The sequence below is a fragment of the Grosmannia clavigera genome (assembly GCF_000143105.1).
Source record: "Grosmannia clavigera kw1407 unplaced genomic scaffold GCSC_97, whole genome shotgun sequence".
Classification (NCBI taxonomy): domain Eukaryota; kingdom Fungi; phylum Ascomycota; class Sordariomycetes; order Ophiostomatales; family Ophiostomataceae; genus Leptographium; species Leptographium clavigerum.
The window spans coordinates 1357492-1377060 of NW_014040560.1; the positions used below are offsets into that span (position 1 = coordinate 1357492).

The window sequence follows — 19569 nt, forward strand, 5'->3', positions numbered from 1 at the left end:
TGGCAAGATCACAGAGTGGGCTAGACAAAACACCGTCCGCAATTTATACAAACCGGACGTTTATTTCCCAGATAGTAATTAAAGGAGGGTGTCTGGTCGGTGTAGCTAATCATTGGTTGAACGTTTCTACGCTCAGATTACATGTCACATATATGTTTTTAAGGACAGTGTCCTTTACCAAAAATCTAGAAAATGGCCAAGCATCCACCCTAAACGCCCCAAACCGCTTCGATTGATAAGACCAAAAATGTAAAAAGAGAACTCCACCTTATGATAAAAACTAAAAAAAGAAACAGCCGTTTCGCAGCAAATAAAACATTTCTGAAAATGAGTAGGACAATCGAATGGGCATACTGTGTTCTGCCGTGCATTAAAATTAATAGCTCTTCACCAGAGCGATAAAATCCAACAGCGCAGATAGACCGACCGAAAAGACACAGCAGATCAGCTCCTTGTGCAGGCTGTTGAGGAAGAAGACAGCAAAACGGAGGAGCATGTAGAATGGAAGCCAGGGGTGGCTAGCAATCTCCGAGATAGGCCTAGGCTCGAGGTATCCGTCATCCTGGTGAAGTCCAAGGACGTCCTTAGGAACATGTGCTATCTCGTGTTCTGGTGAGCTGGTCTGAAGAGGAGGCTGAGATGCACAGAGAAGTTGTGTGGTCTCAGGTATTGATGTGGTCTCGTCTCTGCTGTGGTGTTTGCTTCTGTAGCTGTTGTCGTTATGTGACTGTCCCGGTGTCCGTGTCCGTGTAAATGCCCATGTACGTATCCATGCTCGAGTCTGTGTACGAGTTTGTGTGGGATTGCGCTTCCATTTCGGTGCTGGCGATCTTTTCCCTTGTGCGGTACTCGACCAGAATCACACTGCACCGGCACATCAAACCAGCGGTGCCACTCTTCACCCTCGGCAAACGAGTCGAGCCCAGAATGTCTCGACCTTCTGACGGCCTCCTTGTACTCGTCCAGCAGCCCAGCACGGGCGGCGAGATGCTTGGGCTTCCGACCCCAGCGGTCCCGGAAGCAGAGATCTGCCCCGGCCTCGATCAGGGTAAATGTCTTGTCCTGCACGGCCCTGCGCTGGGAGGGGATCAGGGGCTGATTCGTTGTGCTCGAGTAGGCGTAGTGGAAGAAGTAGTGTAGCGGCTGCATATTGTTGACGTCAGTATAGTTCACATCCGCCCCGAGAGCTAAGAGGGCCTGTATAGATGTGGCCGTCGAGTGGCGAGAGGCCGCTAGCAGGGACAATGCACTGCTATTGTGGTGGGCCAGGTTGGCGTTGACGTTGGCCCCGACGCCCGAAATAAAAGTTCTCCAGCCCTGCACAACTGCAGCAGACTGAGAGCCAGGGGTGCCGGCACGGACGCCGAGAGCCGCCATGTCGGAATGCCGGCTGCTGATGCCATCACTGCCCCGCTTGGTTCCAATACAGTCGGGGTTGATTCCCCTGAACTGCAAAAAGTAAAAACAGTCCACAAAGCGGCTCAATGGGTCCTTGTTTGCGCTGCTGTAGATCTGGCTGAGAAGCATGGAGTTGCCTGGCCCATACATGAGAAGCTGGTCCAGCGGAGTGGTTGCAAAACTACAGAGATGTCAGTCAAAGCGAGCAGCAAGAGTGGACGAGCATTCAAATAGGAACGCACTGGTCTTTTGCTCCAGGGTCCGCACCCTCTTGGATCAGCGTCTTTGCTATATCGACCAAGCCATGTGTCGCCGCATACTGTCATATTGAGTTAGTAGCGTTTCGTAGACTTTGAATAAAGCTGTCTGGCTGCCATTCTGACTCACATGAAGATAGGTTCGACCGTAATCATCTGTGTCGTATACCGAGATCTGGCGTCGGCTTGGAAGGTCTCTGATTCCCTGCCAGTTTCCAGCAGCGATACATTGAATGGCGAGACTGTTTTCTCTAAAGATGCGGCCACTGCTAGAGGAGGAAAACAGCCCCGACAACCTGGAAGTGTGCATCACTTGCTGGAACCGAAACTGGAAGACCCTCCCATGCATCAATGAGCTCTTTCGGAGCGACAGGCTGGCCTGTATGTTGATGAGAGGCCTGTGGAAGATAGAGGTTTTGGAACAGTATGTTGAAACGTGGATTATGATGCTGCCGAAGCGGCTCTTGCAACCGTACATATCCGCATCCTGGATATAGTAGCCGTCATCTTCAACGTTGTCGATGTGGGGCAGCGTGACTGAAACGTCCTTGTTGCAGACTAATTTTTGAGAAGACTGACGGGAGGCGATAGACAAAGAGAGACGGCGACTCCCAGCTTCGACGTCAACATTGTCGTAGTTTTCATCGTCATCACAACCTGTAAGAAGGTTCATGGATGACCCGTTTAAAGACTTGCTGAACATTGCCGAGTTTTGCACAGCATGGACGATGCTGGACCGCAGCTGGTCCACCACATAATCGGCATCGGTAAAAAGAATCGACCTTTGAGTTTGGGCTTGTATCGAGGCAAACTGAGTAGCGGCTATCATTCTTTGAAAGTGTCAATGGTTGTTGACAATAAGAGAGAAAAGAAACAAATCCAAAGCATACCCCTGAATAGAGCCGAGTATCAGAGAGAGTGATGACTTTTCGTATTCTATGTTCTCAAACGCCTCGACAATAGACGCTTTTCGGAAGACCAATTTGGCGTTGGCTAGGAGCTTCAAGCTGTTGTCCGAGTGCTTTCTGAGCTCGGTTGAAACGACCTCTAGATCTTGGCGTATTTTGTCCAAAATCCTGCCGATGGAGGTTTCCGAGATGTGCTTGGAGCTTAGAGCTTCCTGGACATTGGCGAGTTGATTTATGGAGAGGAGTGAGTAGTAGTCTTTGACAAATTGAAGGGTTATCTCCAGGTTTTCGATCATGCGCTGGTATTTCAGCACCGTCCTTGGAGCTTTATGCATTTCATCGAAAAAGTCCCAGGTGGTCTTGATAGCACCAATGAGCTGTAGCACAGTTGCTGCAGTGCCCAGGATGTCCGCCATGATGAAATGAGAGAAGAGAAAGAGAAAATCAGAAGAAAATAAAAGGAAGTCGCTGAACGCCTAAGAAAGTGACTTGAGCCCTAAGGCGTCTTAATGTGTCCCAATGGGCCTTGAAAGGCTGATTGAAGAGCTCTTTTCAACATCGTCGTCTCTCGTACGGCATGAGCTGTGACGTTATATACTCATATTTAGTCGTCTGTATGGCATAGGCACAGTCCCTGATAAACCGAAGATAAACCGACAGACACCTTGTTTGGCGGCAATCTTCTCTGCGACAGGCCATTGTTGCCGCCAGCCGCAGGCTCCCTCCTCAGCTTTGGCTGGTCCCAGGGGCTGATTTTGGTCCACCTGTGTGGTTGTGGAGGAAGGTGCCAAAAAAAGCAGTTGCGAATACTGGGCACCAACGAGGACGCGGGAGCATCCACCTAATTGGCATGTTCGTAAAAACTGCCGACTCCGAGACCGCCACGTCGCTGACTCAGCCTTGCTCAGGGCTGAGTCGTCCGCTTCGGCGCTCACTGTGATTCGGGCATAATACAACCCAAGACCTCTTGACAGGCACAAACCTGTTGGTGCACGTCGCATGCAAAAGGCAGATTGCGTATTAGATCGGGCCGCAATATGGCCCTGGAGACGGGAACCCCGGAGATGCAAGGCATTGTGTGAAGGTTAAAGGAGGCTATACGTAGCGGTCATATAACGTGATGCACTGTGAGGAGCAGGAGGCTGAATAGGGTCTAGTGTGGGCGAAAGAGTGTTGTGTACTAAGGAAGAAATAGATACATCGCGACCCTTCTGGGGATCCGTATTAATACTAGTGTCAGGCCCGCTTTTGTGCCTTCTGACCAATTACAGGCCCGTACGGCCAAGTGGGGCGGAAGGGCCACAGTGTGGCGGATTCCAATGCTTGACACATTGCACAGGGGTTGCATAGACGGCTGGCCAATCAGAGTGTATTACTGTCTCGTATAAGGACCTTCACTCGGACGTGAAGCTGCAATGAGGTGAATTTTCATGTGACAGACATGAAAGTAAATACCCGCGTTTTGCCACCTGGAAGCCCAGCCCTGACGCGATGGTTCGTATTCACCGCTTCATTGGCAGTGTCGTTATCTGTCAATTGGTGGACACTCGTCATATCTCGCCGTTGTCTGGGAGAAAATTTTGATTTATGGGCCTTTAAACCTGAAACCCCCGCCCCTGTGACCACCTTTGTATGACGTACCCTCTGTACACCCCTGATGAGGATGACAAGGACCTGAGATGCCTCGTGAGGCGCTGTCGCATTGGGTGCCGGAAGAGCCGATTTGCTCATGACGGGCTAAGTGATAGGACAACTCAATGAGACAGTCGGGGGATACCATCAGGCCACAATTTCCAAAACTGGCATCGCTGTCCGGAGCCGGGAAAGCGGGACGGAAGAGCTTGAGAAAAGGTACCGTGAGCCGGCTTGTGTTCGAAAGTACACTAGAGATATATGAGGACTGCGATGATTCTTTGATGGAGGCTAAAAAGCGCAATCAAGCCCTCAAAGGAAGGGATGATCACATGTCTGAGTCAACTGGTCTAAAGCAGTAGGAGCTAGCAAGCTTGAGGCTGAGCTTCTTTACCTGGAGGGTGGCGCGGAGGGCTCCTTAGACGACATGGGTGAGATGAGGAGGAAAGGTCCCGGTGGAGGGGCATCCAAGGCGAAGTGTTCCTATCTCAAGTCTGGATGAGATCGGGGCGAGGTTACTATCAATACCCAAGCTAACATTTTGGGTGATGTACTCCGTGGAATTGCTGGTTTGAGACTTACCCAAGTATTTGATGCTTCTAATCATTCTATCTAGACTTTGACAGGGATATGTTGCTTTTCTTACAAGAGGATAGCTTTAACGAAACATGCACAGGATATTCCAGTGTCGTAGTGTCTAGCAGTACAGCTAAAGCCCTGCGCGATATAATCAAGGCTCGGTGTCAACTACTGTGGCATGCTACACCGTAACACGATGCATGCAGTATCCATCCCAGGAATGCGTCCTTCCCACCAGCTGCCCCTCCTTCCTTTGGACCAGGGGCTTTTATCCCGCCGGCTACATCCCCTGCCGCTCCCTTTGCCACCCCATCGGCTTTCTCCTTTCCCTCAAAGAGGTCTTTCGACCATACGTTTTGCACCCGTGTCGGTTTATTTGTCTTCCTACCGCGGAATAAGGTTGCGGGTAAGAAGCGTGATCTAGGCCTTTATCGTATCCTCTATCGCCCTAATTTGAAGAGCCGCAAATTCTCTAATGGCTTTTGCCTTCACAATTGCGGCAACCTGCCTCGTCGGATTGTTGTCTCCTTGGGAAATTACATCTTCGACGTCTCGCAGACTTTGATCATGTCTAAGTCGGTCATCGTCATGTCGTACTCGGCTTCGTGCCATTCCCGTTCTAGGTTGTTGGTATGCGTCGACTCGGTCCCCCAGCAACATCTCCCAAAAAGGCTCGGTGCCACCATTTGGCCTGGTTGCCTGGTGAATTTCAGCGACATATGCGGTCGGCAACGAGTGCCCGCCATCTCAAATTGTCTTTGCGGCGATTCCACCGCTCACTCCGCCTTTATGTGCGTTTGTTTGTCGTACTTGTAGTTTTATCGATGAAGCACGAAATAGAACATGTATTTTCGTTGATGGAACGCTCTGCTCAACAAAACAAAAGAATGAAGATCTCGAAGATGAAGACTGTAAAATGTGCATGCAATTTGTAGAAGAAAATGTGAAGGAGCGGGGTGAGGGCATGTTCCCTCCCCCGTGTAACAATCAATCTCCCTTGCACCTCCCTCTTCTGATGGGCAAACTCTCCCTCGCCTGTAGTGTAATGAACCGATCAGAGAGATAACAGATCGAAGATCCGATATCGGACCGAAGACAGAAATATTGCAAGATCTTTCATAATTCTATTCCATGCTTCTGTTGTCTTTCCATATTCTATACTTTGTACGTAGAACAAAAATGAGGGCTTAACGATACGCAAACTGGCAACTTATTGGACAGAGTTGGGTGGGGGAAAAACTGTAAGTCTGTTTAGAGGAAAGCCGGATTGGACAAAGACCTTTCGGTTATGCAATTACTTGGGCAGGATGAATGAATTTCAGAGCGCACTTTACATGTACAGTTGAAGCAACTAGTGCTTAGTGTAAAACCTTGATCTATGTCTATGCACCATATTCCGTGGTGTGGATCTGAAAGCCGGAGAAGGTGACCTCAAACGACTTGCCGGAGGACTCGTTCTCAGGGTCCGGCTGAGCAGCGTAGACGCCGACGAGGACGTCCTGGCCGAGCTCAGGTACGTTGTCGAGGAAGACCCAGGGCACCTTGCGGATGAGTGAGCGGGACGCGTCGGCGCCGTGGCCGCGGACGAGGAAGATCTTGAGGGCGTTGTGATAGCGCTCGAACGCGAGGGTAGCGGACGTGACAGTGTTGGCGCTGACGGGCGCATCAAAGAGCGGCAGCAGGCTCCAGTCACACCAGCCACCGTGAGCGCGGGCGACGATGCTGACGCAGGGGAAGCCGTCGTTGGTCTCGATGCCAGCCTTGATCCAGGCCGGATGGCTGGCGTGGACGGCACCGCTGACCGCGTCCGGATTCGGATTGTCCTTCGTCGGCAGCGTGAAGAGGAAGCCGCCTTGATCAAACTGGTGCTGCCAGGCGCCGGCGATCGTCAGCTGCGCCGACACGAAGCTGGTCTTGGGGATGCGGCGAAAGACAGCTGGCGCGTTGTAGTCGTGCGTGACCGGCGGCACCGGTTGCGCGTAAATATCTGACTTGGGCGGCGCTAGGATGGTGAAGCTGCTGCTGCTGCGGATGGCCGCCTCCACATTCGGTGGCGTGCCGGCAGCCGGGGTGAAGTTGACGTGGTTAAAGGATGAGGACGACATGGTGCTTTCCTGCTCTCCTGGCGACTCCTTTAGTCGATCCTCTTTGTGGCTAGATGAGGGATGGCAGAAACTGAGACGTAAGCTGGGACGAGGAACAGAGCGGACAACGATCGTCACCAGATGCAGCGACAATTGGGCCGAGTCGATGATCAGACAGAGCATTAGCAGACGGCTAAACTCCGGATGTGATGACGTAATGGATGGCGGGATGGCACGGCTAGCTAGGATTTGGCTGGCGGCGCTGTTATCCAATGGCACTCTAGCTAACACAATCGCCGAGCAATGGGACCTGGGGCTATGTTGTGAAGGACGCTGAGTGGCTGGTTGTTGCCGGAAGACCGACTTCGCTGGGCCTCATCAGGTGGTCGCGACGTCGCGATGGCTCAATCGGATAGCTGGACCGAGCTAGCAGACAGGACCCGGAGGAGAAGGGCAGAAAAGAAGGATAGAAAAGCAGAGAGTACCTACGTCGAGACGTCAAGGACCGACAGCGAGCAGAACTGCAAAGATGACCACCCATAGCAGCTACAAGGTGGTTGAGCAGCCGATGGGCACGGCGCGGCCGATCCGCATCATCACGATCGGAGCCGGAGCCAGCGGGCTCAACGTGGCGCGCAACGTCAAGGAGCACATGCAGAACGTGGAGCTGCAGATATACGAGAAGGACGGAGCTGTCGGGGGGACCTGGCTGGAGAACAGCTACCCGGGCTGTGCCTGCGACATTCCGAGCCACAACTACCAGTACTCGTGGGAGCCAAATCCGACTTGGACGGACTACTACGCATCGCAGCCCGAGATCCTGGCCTACTTTACGCGGGCAGCCGAGAAACACGGGTTGCTGCCGTACGTGAGATTCGGTCAGCGCGTCACTGAGGCCGTCTGGCACGAGGACGAGGGCCTGTGGCGCTTCCAGATCGAGGATGTGGCCACAGGGACGCAACATGCCGACTATGGACACTTCTTCATCAACGCCAGCGGTTACCTCAACAACTGGAAGTGGCCGGCTATTGACGGGCTGCACTCGTTTGGTGGCACGCTGCTGCACAGCGCTGCCTGGGACGACCAGATCGACCTCCACGACAAGACCGTGGCCGTGATCGGCTACGGGTCCAGCGGCATTCAGGTCGTCACGGCGCTGCAGCCGGTGGTCAAGCATCTGACAACGTTTATCCGGGGGCCAACGGTGAGTGTGTATTGTGTTGCTGATGCTGGCGACGATGCTATGATGCTTTTATGAGATGGCATGTGGATATGTGGATATGCTGTTCGCTCATCTTCGAAGCCTGCTAACTTCCCCAGTGGATCACTGCTGGTTTTGGCAGCAAGTATGCTGCTCCCGGCGGCCTGAACTTTGCCTTTTCCGACGAGCAGAAGCAGCACTTTGCGTCCGATCCGGCTGCCTACTTGGCCTACCGCAAAGGCGTCGAGCACGAGCTGTCGAGCCGGTTCCGTATGCTGCATGCAGACACGCCCGAGCAGGCGGCTGCAGTGGCCTTTTCGCGTGCCGACATGCGGCGGCGGCTGGGCGTCAGCGACGAGACATCCGCAGCAGCTACAGCGGTGAACCCGCGCAACAAGGCGCTGGCCGACTTTCTGATCCCAGACTTCCCCGTTGGCTGTCGCCGTCCTTCGCCCGGCAACGGCTACCTCGAGGCACTCTCGGCTGACAACGTGCGCGTCATCACGGGCACGGAGATTGTCCGTGTCGAGCCTGACGGCCTCGTCATGGCTGGCTCTGGTGAAAAGGTTGCGGTCGATGTCATCGTCTGTGCCACCGGCTTCGACCTCTCCTTCCGACCGCGCTTCCCCATTGTCGGCCGTGGTGGCGTCGACCTGAGCGACGCCTGGGCTGAACGCCCGACTGCCTATCTCTCCATGACGCCTGCCGACATGCCCAACTACTTTATGTTCCTCGGCCCCAACGCGCCCGTTGGCCACGGCTCCGCCATCCCCATCATCGAGCACCTCACAAAGTATATGCTCCGGATGGTCCACAAGGCCCAGACCGAGGGCTATCGAGCCTTTTGTCCACGACCGGCCGCTATCGACGAGTTCGTCCAACACGCCGATGCTTTTCTTCCACGCACTGCCTGGGCCGGAAAATGTCGCAGCTGGTTCAAGAACGGTCGCGAGTCCGGCCCCGTTACCGGCCTCCACCCTGGCAGCCGTCTGCACTGGTTTCACCTGCTTCGTGAGCCCCGCTACGAGGACTGGGACTGGACCTCCTGCAGCCCTAACCGCTGGGCCTATCTCGGCAACGGCTTCTCCGTCATGGAGGCCGAGGACCGCGATCTCACCTGGTACTTTGACGCGCCCGAGAAGGAGTACGAGGCCTTTGTGTATTGAGGCAGCAGATCGTATGTTTATGACAAGACTATTGCAAAGAGACGGCCAATGATACGCTGAGCGACTCTTCCGGTGTCCTTGTGAGCCGCGGCGAGAAAAAACTGCTTTTGCCGCAGGACTCTTATTGTGAAAGTATTGGCCCATGTGCATATCAATGTACGTAAAGCGGTAGTAATAAGTTTAGTATTTGACCTAATGGACAATTGTTGTGTAACAACTGCAGATTGCAGCACAATGAATTAAAGCACAACAGATAAAGAAGGAAAGTAGAAGGATAAACGGAGAGTTAACAACAAATGAATGTGCTCATATTCGACAAGTTAGTAAAGCCAATATTAGGTCGATGCAGAAGACTAATGCAGGAAACGCTCTTATGCCCCAAGGCACAACAACATTTACCAGCTTCGCAAATAATTAAAAAGGAAGCACAGAAATAAGAGCCCACAGATAGGCATGTCAGTCTTGTTCCGCGCACTTCTGCCTCTCGCTTTAATCATTCTTCGACGGAGCCAAGGTCTCTCCCAAGTTGCTCTCACAGTCGTTAAGCTTTCCGTCCTTCTCTTCATGATAGGCCGCACGAGCCAGAAATATCCCGTCTATGATCTGCTGCACAGTGAATATGAAGCCTGGAATGTAGAAACCAAGAACTCCGTTGTATGAGAATGGCCCTTTGACTTGTGTGTGAATTCCAGTAGTTGTCGTAAGGAGAATAGGTACGATAATGTTGATAATAGCAAGCTCCTTTGGGAATAGCGGTTTCTTGCGGTTATCGTACAGAATAGCAAAAGCGAAGGCAAAGTTCTGTACCATAAAGGTAGGCCAAGGCATAAGGGCAACAAGCCACTAAAAATAACTTAGTCAAACTCTTACAAAAAGTATAGAGTGTAGTTTGCTAGTCTAAAACTACTCACAAAAAAGTCATTGAGAGCATGGGTAACTTCACTTGGCCGTTCGGGGCGAAACGATGCGATTGCAAGAACAATTCCTGGCAGCATATATGTCCAAATTCCAGCCACAGCTGAGGCTAGCTGTACTTGGTATATAATCCACGGAATGTGTGGAACACGCCGAATCTGGTATGAGATAGCCGTAGAAAAGGGAAGATAGAAGCCCCCAGAAATCATAAGAACGGTAGCACCAGCACGGATGCGAGTCGTATGTTCCTGGTAGAAGTGCGCTATTTGATCCGCGTCCCACCAAGGATGCGTAGGAGGCACAAAATGGGCAATGATAAAGGCAAGAATAAACATGATTCCAGAAACTATACCACAAGCGGCACAAACGTACTGGACTGCAGTGTTGCTCATATACCAAGACTGCCACCAGTTTGCAGTCCTGCGAGCCATCCAACCGTTAAGGCCCATTTTATGCGATAGAGTGATGACAGATGTATAGATGTGATAGGTTGTTGGATCGACTTAGACACAGTTTTCTCTTCAAGTGGTTGTAAACAAAACGGGAGAATTTGTCGCTTTTTATACTTTTGAGTTGCTTCTTTATCACGCAAATTGGGTCTCAACTGGCTGGCTGTGTACATAAAATAACGGAAGCCCTCTCTCTTTGCGCTATACCTCTCGGTGACTGCCGAGGAAGGGTAGCGGTGCTTGCCGGCCCTATGGGCTGGCCTAACACTCACCGACCAAGTCGGCTCCGCGCCTAGGACGGGTGCCCAACGGACATCCCACCCTAAGCTCCGACACTGCCCTCACAGGCCACAGAACCACGATGAGCACTGCGTCACCCGGAGGACGTTAGGAAGCACCAAGACAGCTGTAATGCAGCCACCTAGATAGACCTGAGGAGCGGGTAAGAATTTGTCCCCTGCCTCCTCCGTCGCATGCCCTTAGGGAGGCGAGTTAGTTCTTGGGGAAACCCCCCTTGAATGGCGACGTTAAACCGTATAAATAAACAAATGTGTACATAAAATAGATAAAAAGAATAGACGCTATCAACCTTCTCCTTTTCTTTAGGTATAGTATTGCAAGCCCGAAAATTGCCTAGTCTTGTCTATCAACTAGTTACAGCTGCATCATTGCCTTAGCAAAGTAGAAGGTTGGGATAACGGCCGGTCTTGGTGGTTGCTCCGTGTTACATCCCACAAAATTGTGTGCTTTAAACCAATTGCATCGTTGTTACCGTATCGCGCCGTCATCAAACATGCAACCCAAGCCAGTTTACAACTTGAAGTACGAGAACAATGCGAATCAACCTCGGCAGTGCGAGTCCTTCCAAGCCTTGAAGGTGTTTTGAACTAGACTTGTCAACGATAAGCCTAGGCAATCTGAATGGGTAGACGAAGATGGCACGCTTCTCTAGTCGCTCATGACATCTACAATGCTGCAGATGCCATGTATTTTGACGTCAGTGCGCCATAAGTTAATCCGCTATTGGCATCTTATTACCGCGGCCATGGCTGAAATGAACCGGAACTGGGCGCGGGGTTGCGATATACTGTTAATAACTGGTGCTCTTCTTGGTCAAGATTGAGCCTTGCTAATGCTCCTAGACCTTAGCTCACCGACTGCTTCCTATACGTTTATAGACATATGCTACACACGGGCTAAGCTCTCGCTAACAAGAGGGTTCGTTGGGTGGGTCCAAAGGTCAAGACCTAAGGCTTGGCACGCCAAAAACTTGTATCATAAGGAGACGTGTCGTATTAACATAGAGCCGACCAGGTAGTAACGGCAATCTCTTCGCGGACAGCGGACGCAGCATGCTCGGTGGTTTGCTTTAGCAACATATGACCATCGATAGGTTACGCGTCGTTTCCTATGTTAACGAGGTAAACCGGCCTTTCTCTATTGATAAAGTGCGGGATCGCTAAAATAACCACTAATACACGATTCCGTACTTGTCACCACTTCTTCCAAAGCCTTCCTTAACGGCTCTACTAGCTGGTACCGGATACTTATTTTATATGCAAAGGACGGCTTTTGCGTTACGACTAAGACGCAGCTTGGCTAGCCGCATTGGCTGATGGCACATTTTCCCCAAGCACGCTCTGCGATGACGATTATTTGTCCATCGATTGGCGCGGGTACCAAGACGGGCAGATTTCATCATCTCTACCAGGACGGTCTTGGCATGGCATAACAATCGACTGGCCAGGAGCGTTGAGTATATTAAAAGAGACATGACCATGCTCGTCATTATTTCTTGCTCTAGTAAGTAGTTAGCCAGGATGTTGTACTAAAAGGCCATTTCGGAAACGGTTGTCCATTGGACTGTGTTTATAAGAGGTTGCTGTCCGGGTCGTTGGGGATATTGTCGGTGAAGGCCGACAAGGCCTCGATAGCGCCGGGGATAGCCGTCTTGGGTAGGAAGGCCATGCCACCCCAGACTTTGCTGCACGGAATGGCCTTCATGCTGAAGTCTGTGACAATGCCGAAGTTGTTGGAGCCGCCCTTGAGCGCACGGAACAGATCAGCATGGGGGCCAGTTGGGCCAACAGCCATGATTTCGCCCGTAGCCAGCACCACCTCATACGCAAGCACGTTGTCGCACTCGAAGCCGTGACCGGCCATGAAGGAAGCCCGCCACGCCAACGTTTCCTTCGCGTCCACCAGCCACCACCCGTCCGTACTGGTCCAGCTCGGCGTACACCTAGCGCCACCGGCTGCGGGGGCCGATGTGCACCGGCTGCGGGGGCCGATGTGCACCGTCTCACTGGCCCCGTCGTACTCCACACGGTGGAGATGCTCGAGGTCCATTGTCACGCCGCCCTCAATATTATTGGATCCAGCCCAGCCTGTGTGGCCACCACTGCGGACGGCAAACTTCTGCCCCGACGACACTAGCGCCTTGGCAGCCATGTCCACTTCCTCGGCCGTATGGGGCTGCAGGAATGCATACTGGACCAGTACGAATCCTGCCGAGCCATGTACTGGGCGTCTGACGGAGCCAGTTTCCGGGGCCGCAATCCGGCTGCTACAAGGCTCTCAGCTTGCGGTATCTTCGTAGTCATGATGGCTGGCTTGAGTTTCAAAATATAGCGAGTAGGCAGATTGTACGTACACGCATCAGGCCTTGGGCAGAACACAGACCGGAAGATGCAGACTTGAAGGACATTGGGGAAACGGCTGAGAAAACGAGGGGCAGCCATAGACGTGCGATGACTACGACGCTAGTATAGAGCTGCATTAGTCTTCTTGTTTAATACTACTCCCGGACGGCTTACCGGTCTGAGACTTTGCGTCGCGCATAATGTAGCTGGTTCTGTCGACCGGTTACTTCGAACCTGGGTCTCCGGGCTTATGTCATCATTAGTGAAGCAAAACTTGGACCAGCCGCCAGATGAACCGCCCCGCCCTCGTCCTCCGCCGCCGACTGCAGCCCGTCATCCACCATGCCGCGTGTTCCCAGCCGAGAAAGTCTTCGACCAGTTGTCCCATCGAGACCATGATGTCCTTGAAGTTGACGCCCGTTGCGCGGATGTCAATGCCGACCTCGTCCTGTCCTAGTGGCGGTGGTTCTGTGCCGTCTTGTGCTGGTGTGTGCATCGGGTCGTCGATGAACCGCAGACTGTCTAGCAGTCCCGGCACGCCAATGTCCAGCTTCAGTGGCCGGCCTGGCTGTACAAACGGTGCCAGTTCCACATGAGCTGACTCGAATGATGACGTTGACGTCGATGTTGGTGTTGTCCTTCTCACTGTCATCCGCCACCATCCTCTCCCCATCTAAATCCAATGTGACAAATTTGAGAGCATGCTTCTCGGCCCTGATCGTCCTGGAAAGTCCTGTAATCAGGTTTGCCTCGGGCACGTGCCCCTCGACAGTGCCGCCACGGGCCACCCAGAAGATACCCTTGGCCGCGCCAATGGCCCCGCGGATGGCGTCAAAGTCGGCTGCCGACACCGTCGCCAGCAGCGGCGACTCGAGCTCGGCGAGGAAGACGATCAGGGCGCCGGCCGCATTGGCAGCCGCCAGCTGGGACAGGGAGACGCGAGACACCGTCGTGGCCCTGATGCTTTCAATGACACGGTCAACTGTCGTCATCGGGCTCGTGCTGGCCTCTGTCGGTGGAACGACGAGGATGGGAGGAAGGGCGTGCTCGACAGCTTCGACGGCCGTCGCCGTGATGGCACTGTAGAACCGGTCGCTGACGTTGAGATAGTCGGGCAAGCTCATCTACAGGCCGGAGAAGCCGGTCTCTTGCAGCAGGCCATCCCACTCGGCCACTGACAACGACGGGCCTTCGACACGGCCCTCGGCTGCGCCCAACCACCAGCCTGGCAGGTTGCCCAGCGTCAGCGTCATGCGCAGCGTGCGCTCGGTGATCTCCATCAGGACCAGCTTGCCGTCTGGCTTCAGCAGCCGCCGCACGTGGTCCAGCGTGACGCGCATCTGCCGGGTTGCGTGCAGCACGTTGGCCGCCACGACGACGTCGTACGTGCCCTCGTCAAAGCCCTGTTCGACTGGCCGCTGCTCAATGTCGAGTTTGCGGAAGTGCACCAGCCCGGCCCAGTCCTTGAAGTTCTCGCGCGCCTTCTCAAAAAATCCGGTTGAGATGTCGGTAAAGTCGTAGCTGCTGAGCCGGCCGTAGTGCTTCCGTCTCGGGCCGCTTCCTCTTCCTCCCAGCGTCTGCAGCATCGGCAACGTCGCACCACCTGTGCCCGCACCAATCTCAAGTACGCGCAGCGTCGGGTACTTGTGCGCCAGTTTGTCCATGTAGGCCGCCATGTGCTCGTAGCAACGATCGATGCCCATGCTGTCGCGATACATGTCGTGCGTGACGATCTGCTTGCGGTCCTGCTCGTCAGCCGGCCGGACGGGCGAAAGCCGCTCGAGGTCTGCCTGTGTCATCAGGTTCACGTCCACATCCCAGTCCATGATGAAGCAGAGCTTCGGTGGCCGTGTCTGGCCGTCATCGTCAGTCGGGGTCGACTGGTCTGCCAGGCTCGCACACTCCATGCCGCTGATCTCGATGATGGGTCGCACTGCTGTGGTGTCATGGCTGTCGACCACCGTGACTCTGGCCGTCGTGCTCTTGAAGCCCTCGAAGCGTGCCTCAGACCAGGCCTCATACTCGTGCCCGGGCTCGCTCGAGATCTCGCTCGAGATGAACATGCTGCGCACAAATGTCGGCACCATGGCCGTCTCGACCGTCGTGCCGGCTGGCGCAAGGGCCGGGAACATGGCCTGCAGCGCGCAGTCCAGAGTTGCTGGGTGGATCAGATATGAGTGCTCAAACTGGTATGGCATCGCGTCGCGTGTGTTGGCGATCTTGATGGTGCCAAACGATCGACCCGGCCCGCCGGCCATGCTGGTGATATTGCGGAATGTCTCGCCGTATGAGAGCCCGATGGCGTCCAGCGACGCGTACAGATCCTGGACGTCGATTTTGTTGACACAGGCTTCCCGAGATATCGTGTATGCCTCAGCAATATCGGCCGCGTGTTGTGCTGCTTCCCAGCCGCCATCCACGACCGAAGGAGGCTGGCGGAAGCGGTAGGCAATGCGGCCGCGCGAGTGCTCTACCCAGCCCTCGACCTTGGACACAGAGAAGATGCGGAACTCGTGCCACAGGTCCGAGGAGCTGCGTGCGCTCGCCGTCACCGGACGCATCACCAGCATCGTCTCCACGCCCTCAGCCGACTCGGGCACCACCAGGGCCTTGCCAATGTTGACGTCGCGCAGCTCGTAGCCCTCGATGACCGTCTGCACGTCGCCAATGACCAGCATCTGCCTCATCGCCTCAATGGCCATGACCATCATGCCCGCGGCTGGGTACAGGATTCTGCGTGCCACCTGATGGTCGGCCACCCACGGGTTCTCCGACAGCCGGATAAAGTTGCGCCACCGCGGCTCCGTCGGGTTGAAGTCACCCACCGGCGCACCCACCAGGTCGTGTCGTGGGAACTTGCGAAACCGGTAGCCCATGCCGATGCGCGACTCTGCCCAGTGCACCGTCGTGTGGTTCCATGCATACGGCGGCAGGTCCTGCAGCACCTTGACCGATGATGCTCGGCCGTGCGGGAAGTTAACCGCATCCAAATGGGCTTCGTAGCCCCTTGTTGTGAGCATGATCACCAGGTCCAGCGTGGTATTCACGGCATCCTTTCCGAGCACCAGCACTGGGCCGTAGATCTGCTGCTGCTTCTTCTCGGCCAGGATTTGCTTGAGCGGGCCGCTGAGAGCGGCGTGGGGTCCAATCTCTACCAGAATATCGACGCCATCACGAGCAGCAGTTCGACGTCGTCGCTGGGTCGTTGCCTTTCCCTGCAGCGTCCCCGTGCAGAGCGCCGCGGCCGCATCGGCAAAGAGCACGGGCGAGACCATGTTTCGCACCCAGTACTGCGCAGTCAGAGCAGTGGTGTCGGCCATGTGGCCGCCAGTGACGGACGAGAAAAAGTGCACGTCTGGCCGGGCCGGCTTAGGGTCGATGCAGCCCTGCAGCAGCCGCAGGTACTCGTCGGCCACGGCGTGCATGTGGTGTGAGTGGTAGGCCACGCCGACCTTGAGGATGCGTGCAAACACGCCGTCGGCCTGGAGGCTTGTGCACAGCTGCTGCACTGCCTCAGCGTCACCCGATACCGTCGTGCTGGCCGGGCTGTTGACACACGCCACCGTGACTGTGCCGACGTCGGCCGCCACGCTCTGACGAATGCGCTCTTCGGCCGCTGCCCGCCCCAGGCCGACGGCCAGCATGGCGCCTCTGCGGCCGCAGCGCTCCGGCACTGTCGCCGAGACCAGGCCGCGGAAGTAGGCGATCTTGATAGCAGCGGCAAAGTCCAGCGCTCCAGCTGCGTAGGCTGCCGCAATCTCGCCGCTAGAGTGGCCCACCACGGCCGAAGAAATGATGCTCCATGATGCCGGCGTATCGACAAGGGCCAGCTGCACGGCCGTGCAAACCGGCTGCGACAGGAACAGCTCATCCAGTCGCGTCGTCTGTTCGCTGCGCAGCAGCTCTTGCATCAACGACCACGTCGCCCCCAGCGTTCACAGCAGCGTATCGGCCGACTCCAGTCGCTGTCGGAAGACGGCATACATTGGGACCAGCTCCCGTCCCATGGCAAACCACTGTGCTCCCTGGCCTGTGAACACAAAGGCTAGCCGTGGCGCCTTGGCGCTGCGTGTCAGCTTGGGTCCGTCTGTGCCATCGGTGCCGTCCAGTGCTGCCACGAGCTCCTTGGATGTCACCGCCTTGATTGCTAGGCGTTATGGCAGCTGTGATCGTCGCTCGGCTAGCTTGAATGCGAGGTCTTGCAGCTCGCGGTCGGCGTCGGCCACTTTGCTCTGCCGGATGTACGACGCTAGCCGCTTCGCGTATGCCTTGCCCGATGCATCGTCGTTGGCGCTCAAAAAAACCCCGGCTCTGCTGTACTGGGGGGCAGGCGTGGTGGTTGCTTGTGCCGTTGCTCAATCAACGACTTTGTAGTTGGTACTTTTTGAGGAAATTGCATGCCTGATTGCGTCAGCTCCGTGCAAACAGGAGAGACAGGGAGAAAAAAAAATAGGAAAACCAAACAGGAAAGAGCGACAGGCACTCACATCATCAAGGATCACGTGCGCATTCGTCCCGCCATAACCAAACGAGTTCACCGACGCCCGACGAAGGCCAGGCTTCGGCCACGGCTGCAGCTGCAGGAGGACCTTGATGTTCCACTCTTCCAGTGGGATGGACTCGTTGGCCTTTTCGAAATTGAGGTTGGGTGGGATCATGCCGTGCTCGAGGATGAGGATGGCCTTGATGAGGCCGGCAAGGCCGCTGGCACCCTCGAGATGACCGAGGTTGGTCTTGACGGACCCGACTATAATGGGATCAGAAGCCGGGCGACAGGACCCAAAAACAGTGGAAATGGCGCCGGCCTCGAGCGGGTCTCCGGCAGCGGTGCCAGTGCCGTGGGCCTCAAAGTAGCCGGTGAGAGCAGGATCGAGGCCAGCCATGCGATAGGCTGTGCGGATGAGCGACTCCTGGGCCGACCGGCTGGGCAGCGTGATTCCGGCCGTGCGGCCGTCCTGGTTGACGGTGGTCTGGCGGATGACGGCGCGGATCGGATCACCGTCACGCAGAACATCGTCGAGCGGCTTGAGAACGACCGTGGCCACACCCTCGACTCGCGAGTAGCCGGCTGCCCGGTGGTCATACGTATAGCTCTGGCAGGCCAAATGCAGGGCCGACAGGCTGGCCAAACATGCCGTGTCCAGCGTGATGCTGGGGCCCCTGAGGTCGAAAAAGTACGAGATCCGGTTCGACAGGATGGCCTGTCCGTTGCCCGTCGCCTGGTACACCGGCCTTGTCTCGGTTTCGCGTGCCAGCATCTCCGAGTAGTCGCGGTTGAACACGTCCACATACACAGACGTGTCGCTGCCCACGACCTTTTCCATTGGGATGCCAGCTGGCTGTGTCAGCAAGGAAGAGACGGACAACACCTGATGCTGCTAGCGTACATACCATTCTCCAGCGCCTCGTATGCAGACTCCAGCTGCAGCCGTTGCTGCGGGTCGATCGCCTTGGCCTCGTTGGGCGAGATGTTGAAAAAGGAACAGTCGAACAGACCAATGTCTTCCTGGAGAAAATGTCCTCCGCGAACGTTGAGCTGGACCGGTTAGCACTCAGTCAAGCGGTCTCGTCCACCCGCTGAGGCCCCACGTACTGTTCCGTTGCAGTCGGGATTCGGATGAAAAAACGCATCGACGTTGAACTTGTCCTTGGGAATAGGTGACCTCGCACTCTTGCCAGCACTAAGCATGTCCCACAGCCTCGACGGACTCGTGGCGTCGCCGGGAAAGCGGCACGACAGTCCAACGACGGCAATGGGCATGTTGCTGTTGTGTGGGGAGCCAGCTCCGCCTTCGTAGTCGCCTGCGTCGCCCATGTTTCGATAGTCGGGTCTTGTTAAAAGAAAGAAGTAGTCGGCTGAATAAGCAGATCTGTTAGATTCTGAAAATTTCGTTAAACTCCCTGATGATCAACCCGATGGCCGTCCAGCCGTACAAGGCTTTAGAACCATTTTTTCTTGATACTGTTGTTCGTGGCCTTGCAGGGCTACGTCTAATTCGAGCTCCTACCGATTCGGGTCCGAGATCTTCACGCCATTCTCGCCAGCCTCCGGCAGCCGATCCTCCGGCCGGCGCTAAGTAAAATCTCCTCGACACGATTGCAAAACCTCCGATCGTCCTCCGACCGGTTAGCCTTGCTTCTGCTTCCTTCCGGGCAGAAGCACTAAGCCTTATTTCCAGTGCTGCAGATCCGGTGGAGCCGAAGGATCTGATAATTTCAGTCTGGCGGATCTGCTGATGTGCATGAATCTCCTACTTAATAGCGGCTTACGCCACACAGTACATGTATTTATCCATCACATGGCACAACTCGACCCACCCATTTTGGCCTAGTCTTTT

The 19569-nt window shown here is 55.0% G+C and overlaps 5 protein-coding genes across 5 annotated transcripts; 1 reads left to right on the top strand and 4 right to left on the bottom strand.

The window, feature by feature from the left end:
- Nucleotides 1–376: 376 nt before the first annotated feature.
- Nucleotides 377–2979, bottom strand: CMQ_4647 (uncharacterized protein; the record flags this gene model as incomplete). The annotated part of the gene is made up of 5 exons (XM_014312803.1): nucleotides 377–704; nucleotides 866–1579; nucleotides 1641–1717; nucleotides 1786–2485; nucleotides 2546–2979. The coding sequence occupies 5 exons, from the start codon at nucleotides 2977–2979 to the stop codon at nucleotides 377–379; spliced, it is 2253 nt and encodes a 750-aa protein (XP_014168278.1).
- A 3177-nt stretch (nucleotides 2980–6156) lies between these two features.
- Nucleotides 6157–6879, bottom strand: CMQ_4740 (uncharacterized protein; the record flags this gene model as incomplete). Its single annotated transcript, XM_014312896.1, has 1 exon — nucleotides 6157–6879. The coding sequence occupies one exon, from the start codon at nucleotides 6877–6879 to the stop codon at nucleotides 6157–6159; it is 723 nt and encodes a 240-aa protein (XP_014168371.1).
- Nucleotides 6880–7387: 508 nt separating this feature from the next.
- Nucleotides 7388–9225, top strand: CMQ_4309 (steroid monooxygenase-like protein; the record flags this gene model as incomplete). The annotated part of the gene is made up of 2 exons (XM_014312465.1): nucleotides 7388–8062; nucleotides 8179–9225. 2 exons carry the CDS (start codon nucleotides 7388–7390, stop codon nucleotides 9223–9225), a joined length of 1722 nt encoding a protein of 573 aa, XP_014167940.1.
- A 3233-nt stretch (nucleotides 9226–12458) lies between these two features.
- CMQ_4392 (polyketide synthase) lies at nucleotides 12459–17142 on the bottom strand (the record flags this gene model as incomplete). The annotated part of the gene is made up of 5 exons (XM_014312548.1): nucleotides 12459–13096; nucleotides 13406–13443; nucleotides 13528–13799; nucleotides 13852–14350; nucleotides 14411–17142. The coding sequence occupies 5 exons, from the start codon at nucleotides 17140–17142 to the stop codon at nucleotides 12459–12461; spliced, it is 4179 nt and encodes a 1392-aa protein (XP_014168023.1).
- Nucleotides 17143–17166: 24 nt separating this feature from the next.
- CMQ_4455 (phenolpthiocerol synthesis polyketide synthase ppsa) lies at nucleotides 17167–19046 on the bottom strand (the record flags this gene model as incomplete). Its single annotated transcript, XM_014312611.1, has 4 exons — nucleotides 17167–17370; nucleotides 17719–18566; nucleotides 18623–18767; nucleotides 18825–19046. 4 exons carry the CDS (start codon nucleotides 19044–19046, stop codon nucleotides 17167–17169), a joined length of 1419 nt encoding a protein of 472 aa, XP_014168086.1.
- Nucleotides 19047–19569: the final 523 nt, after the last annotated feature.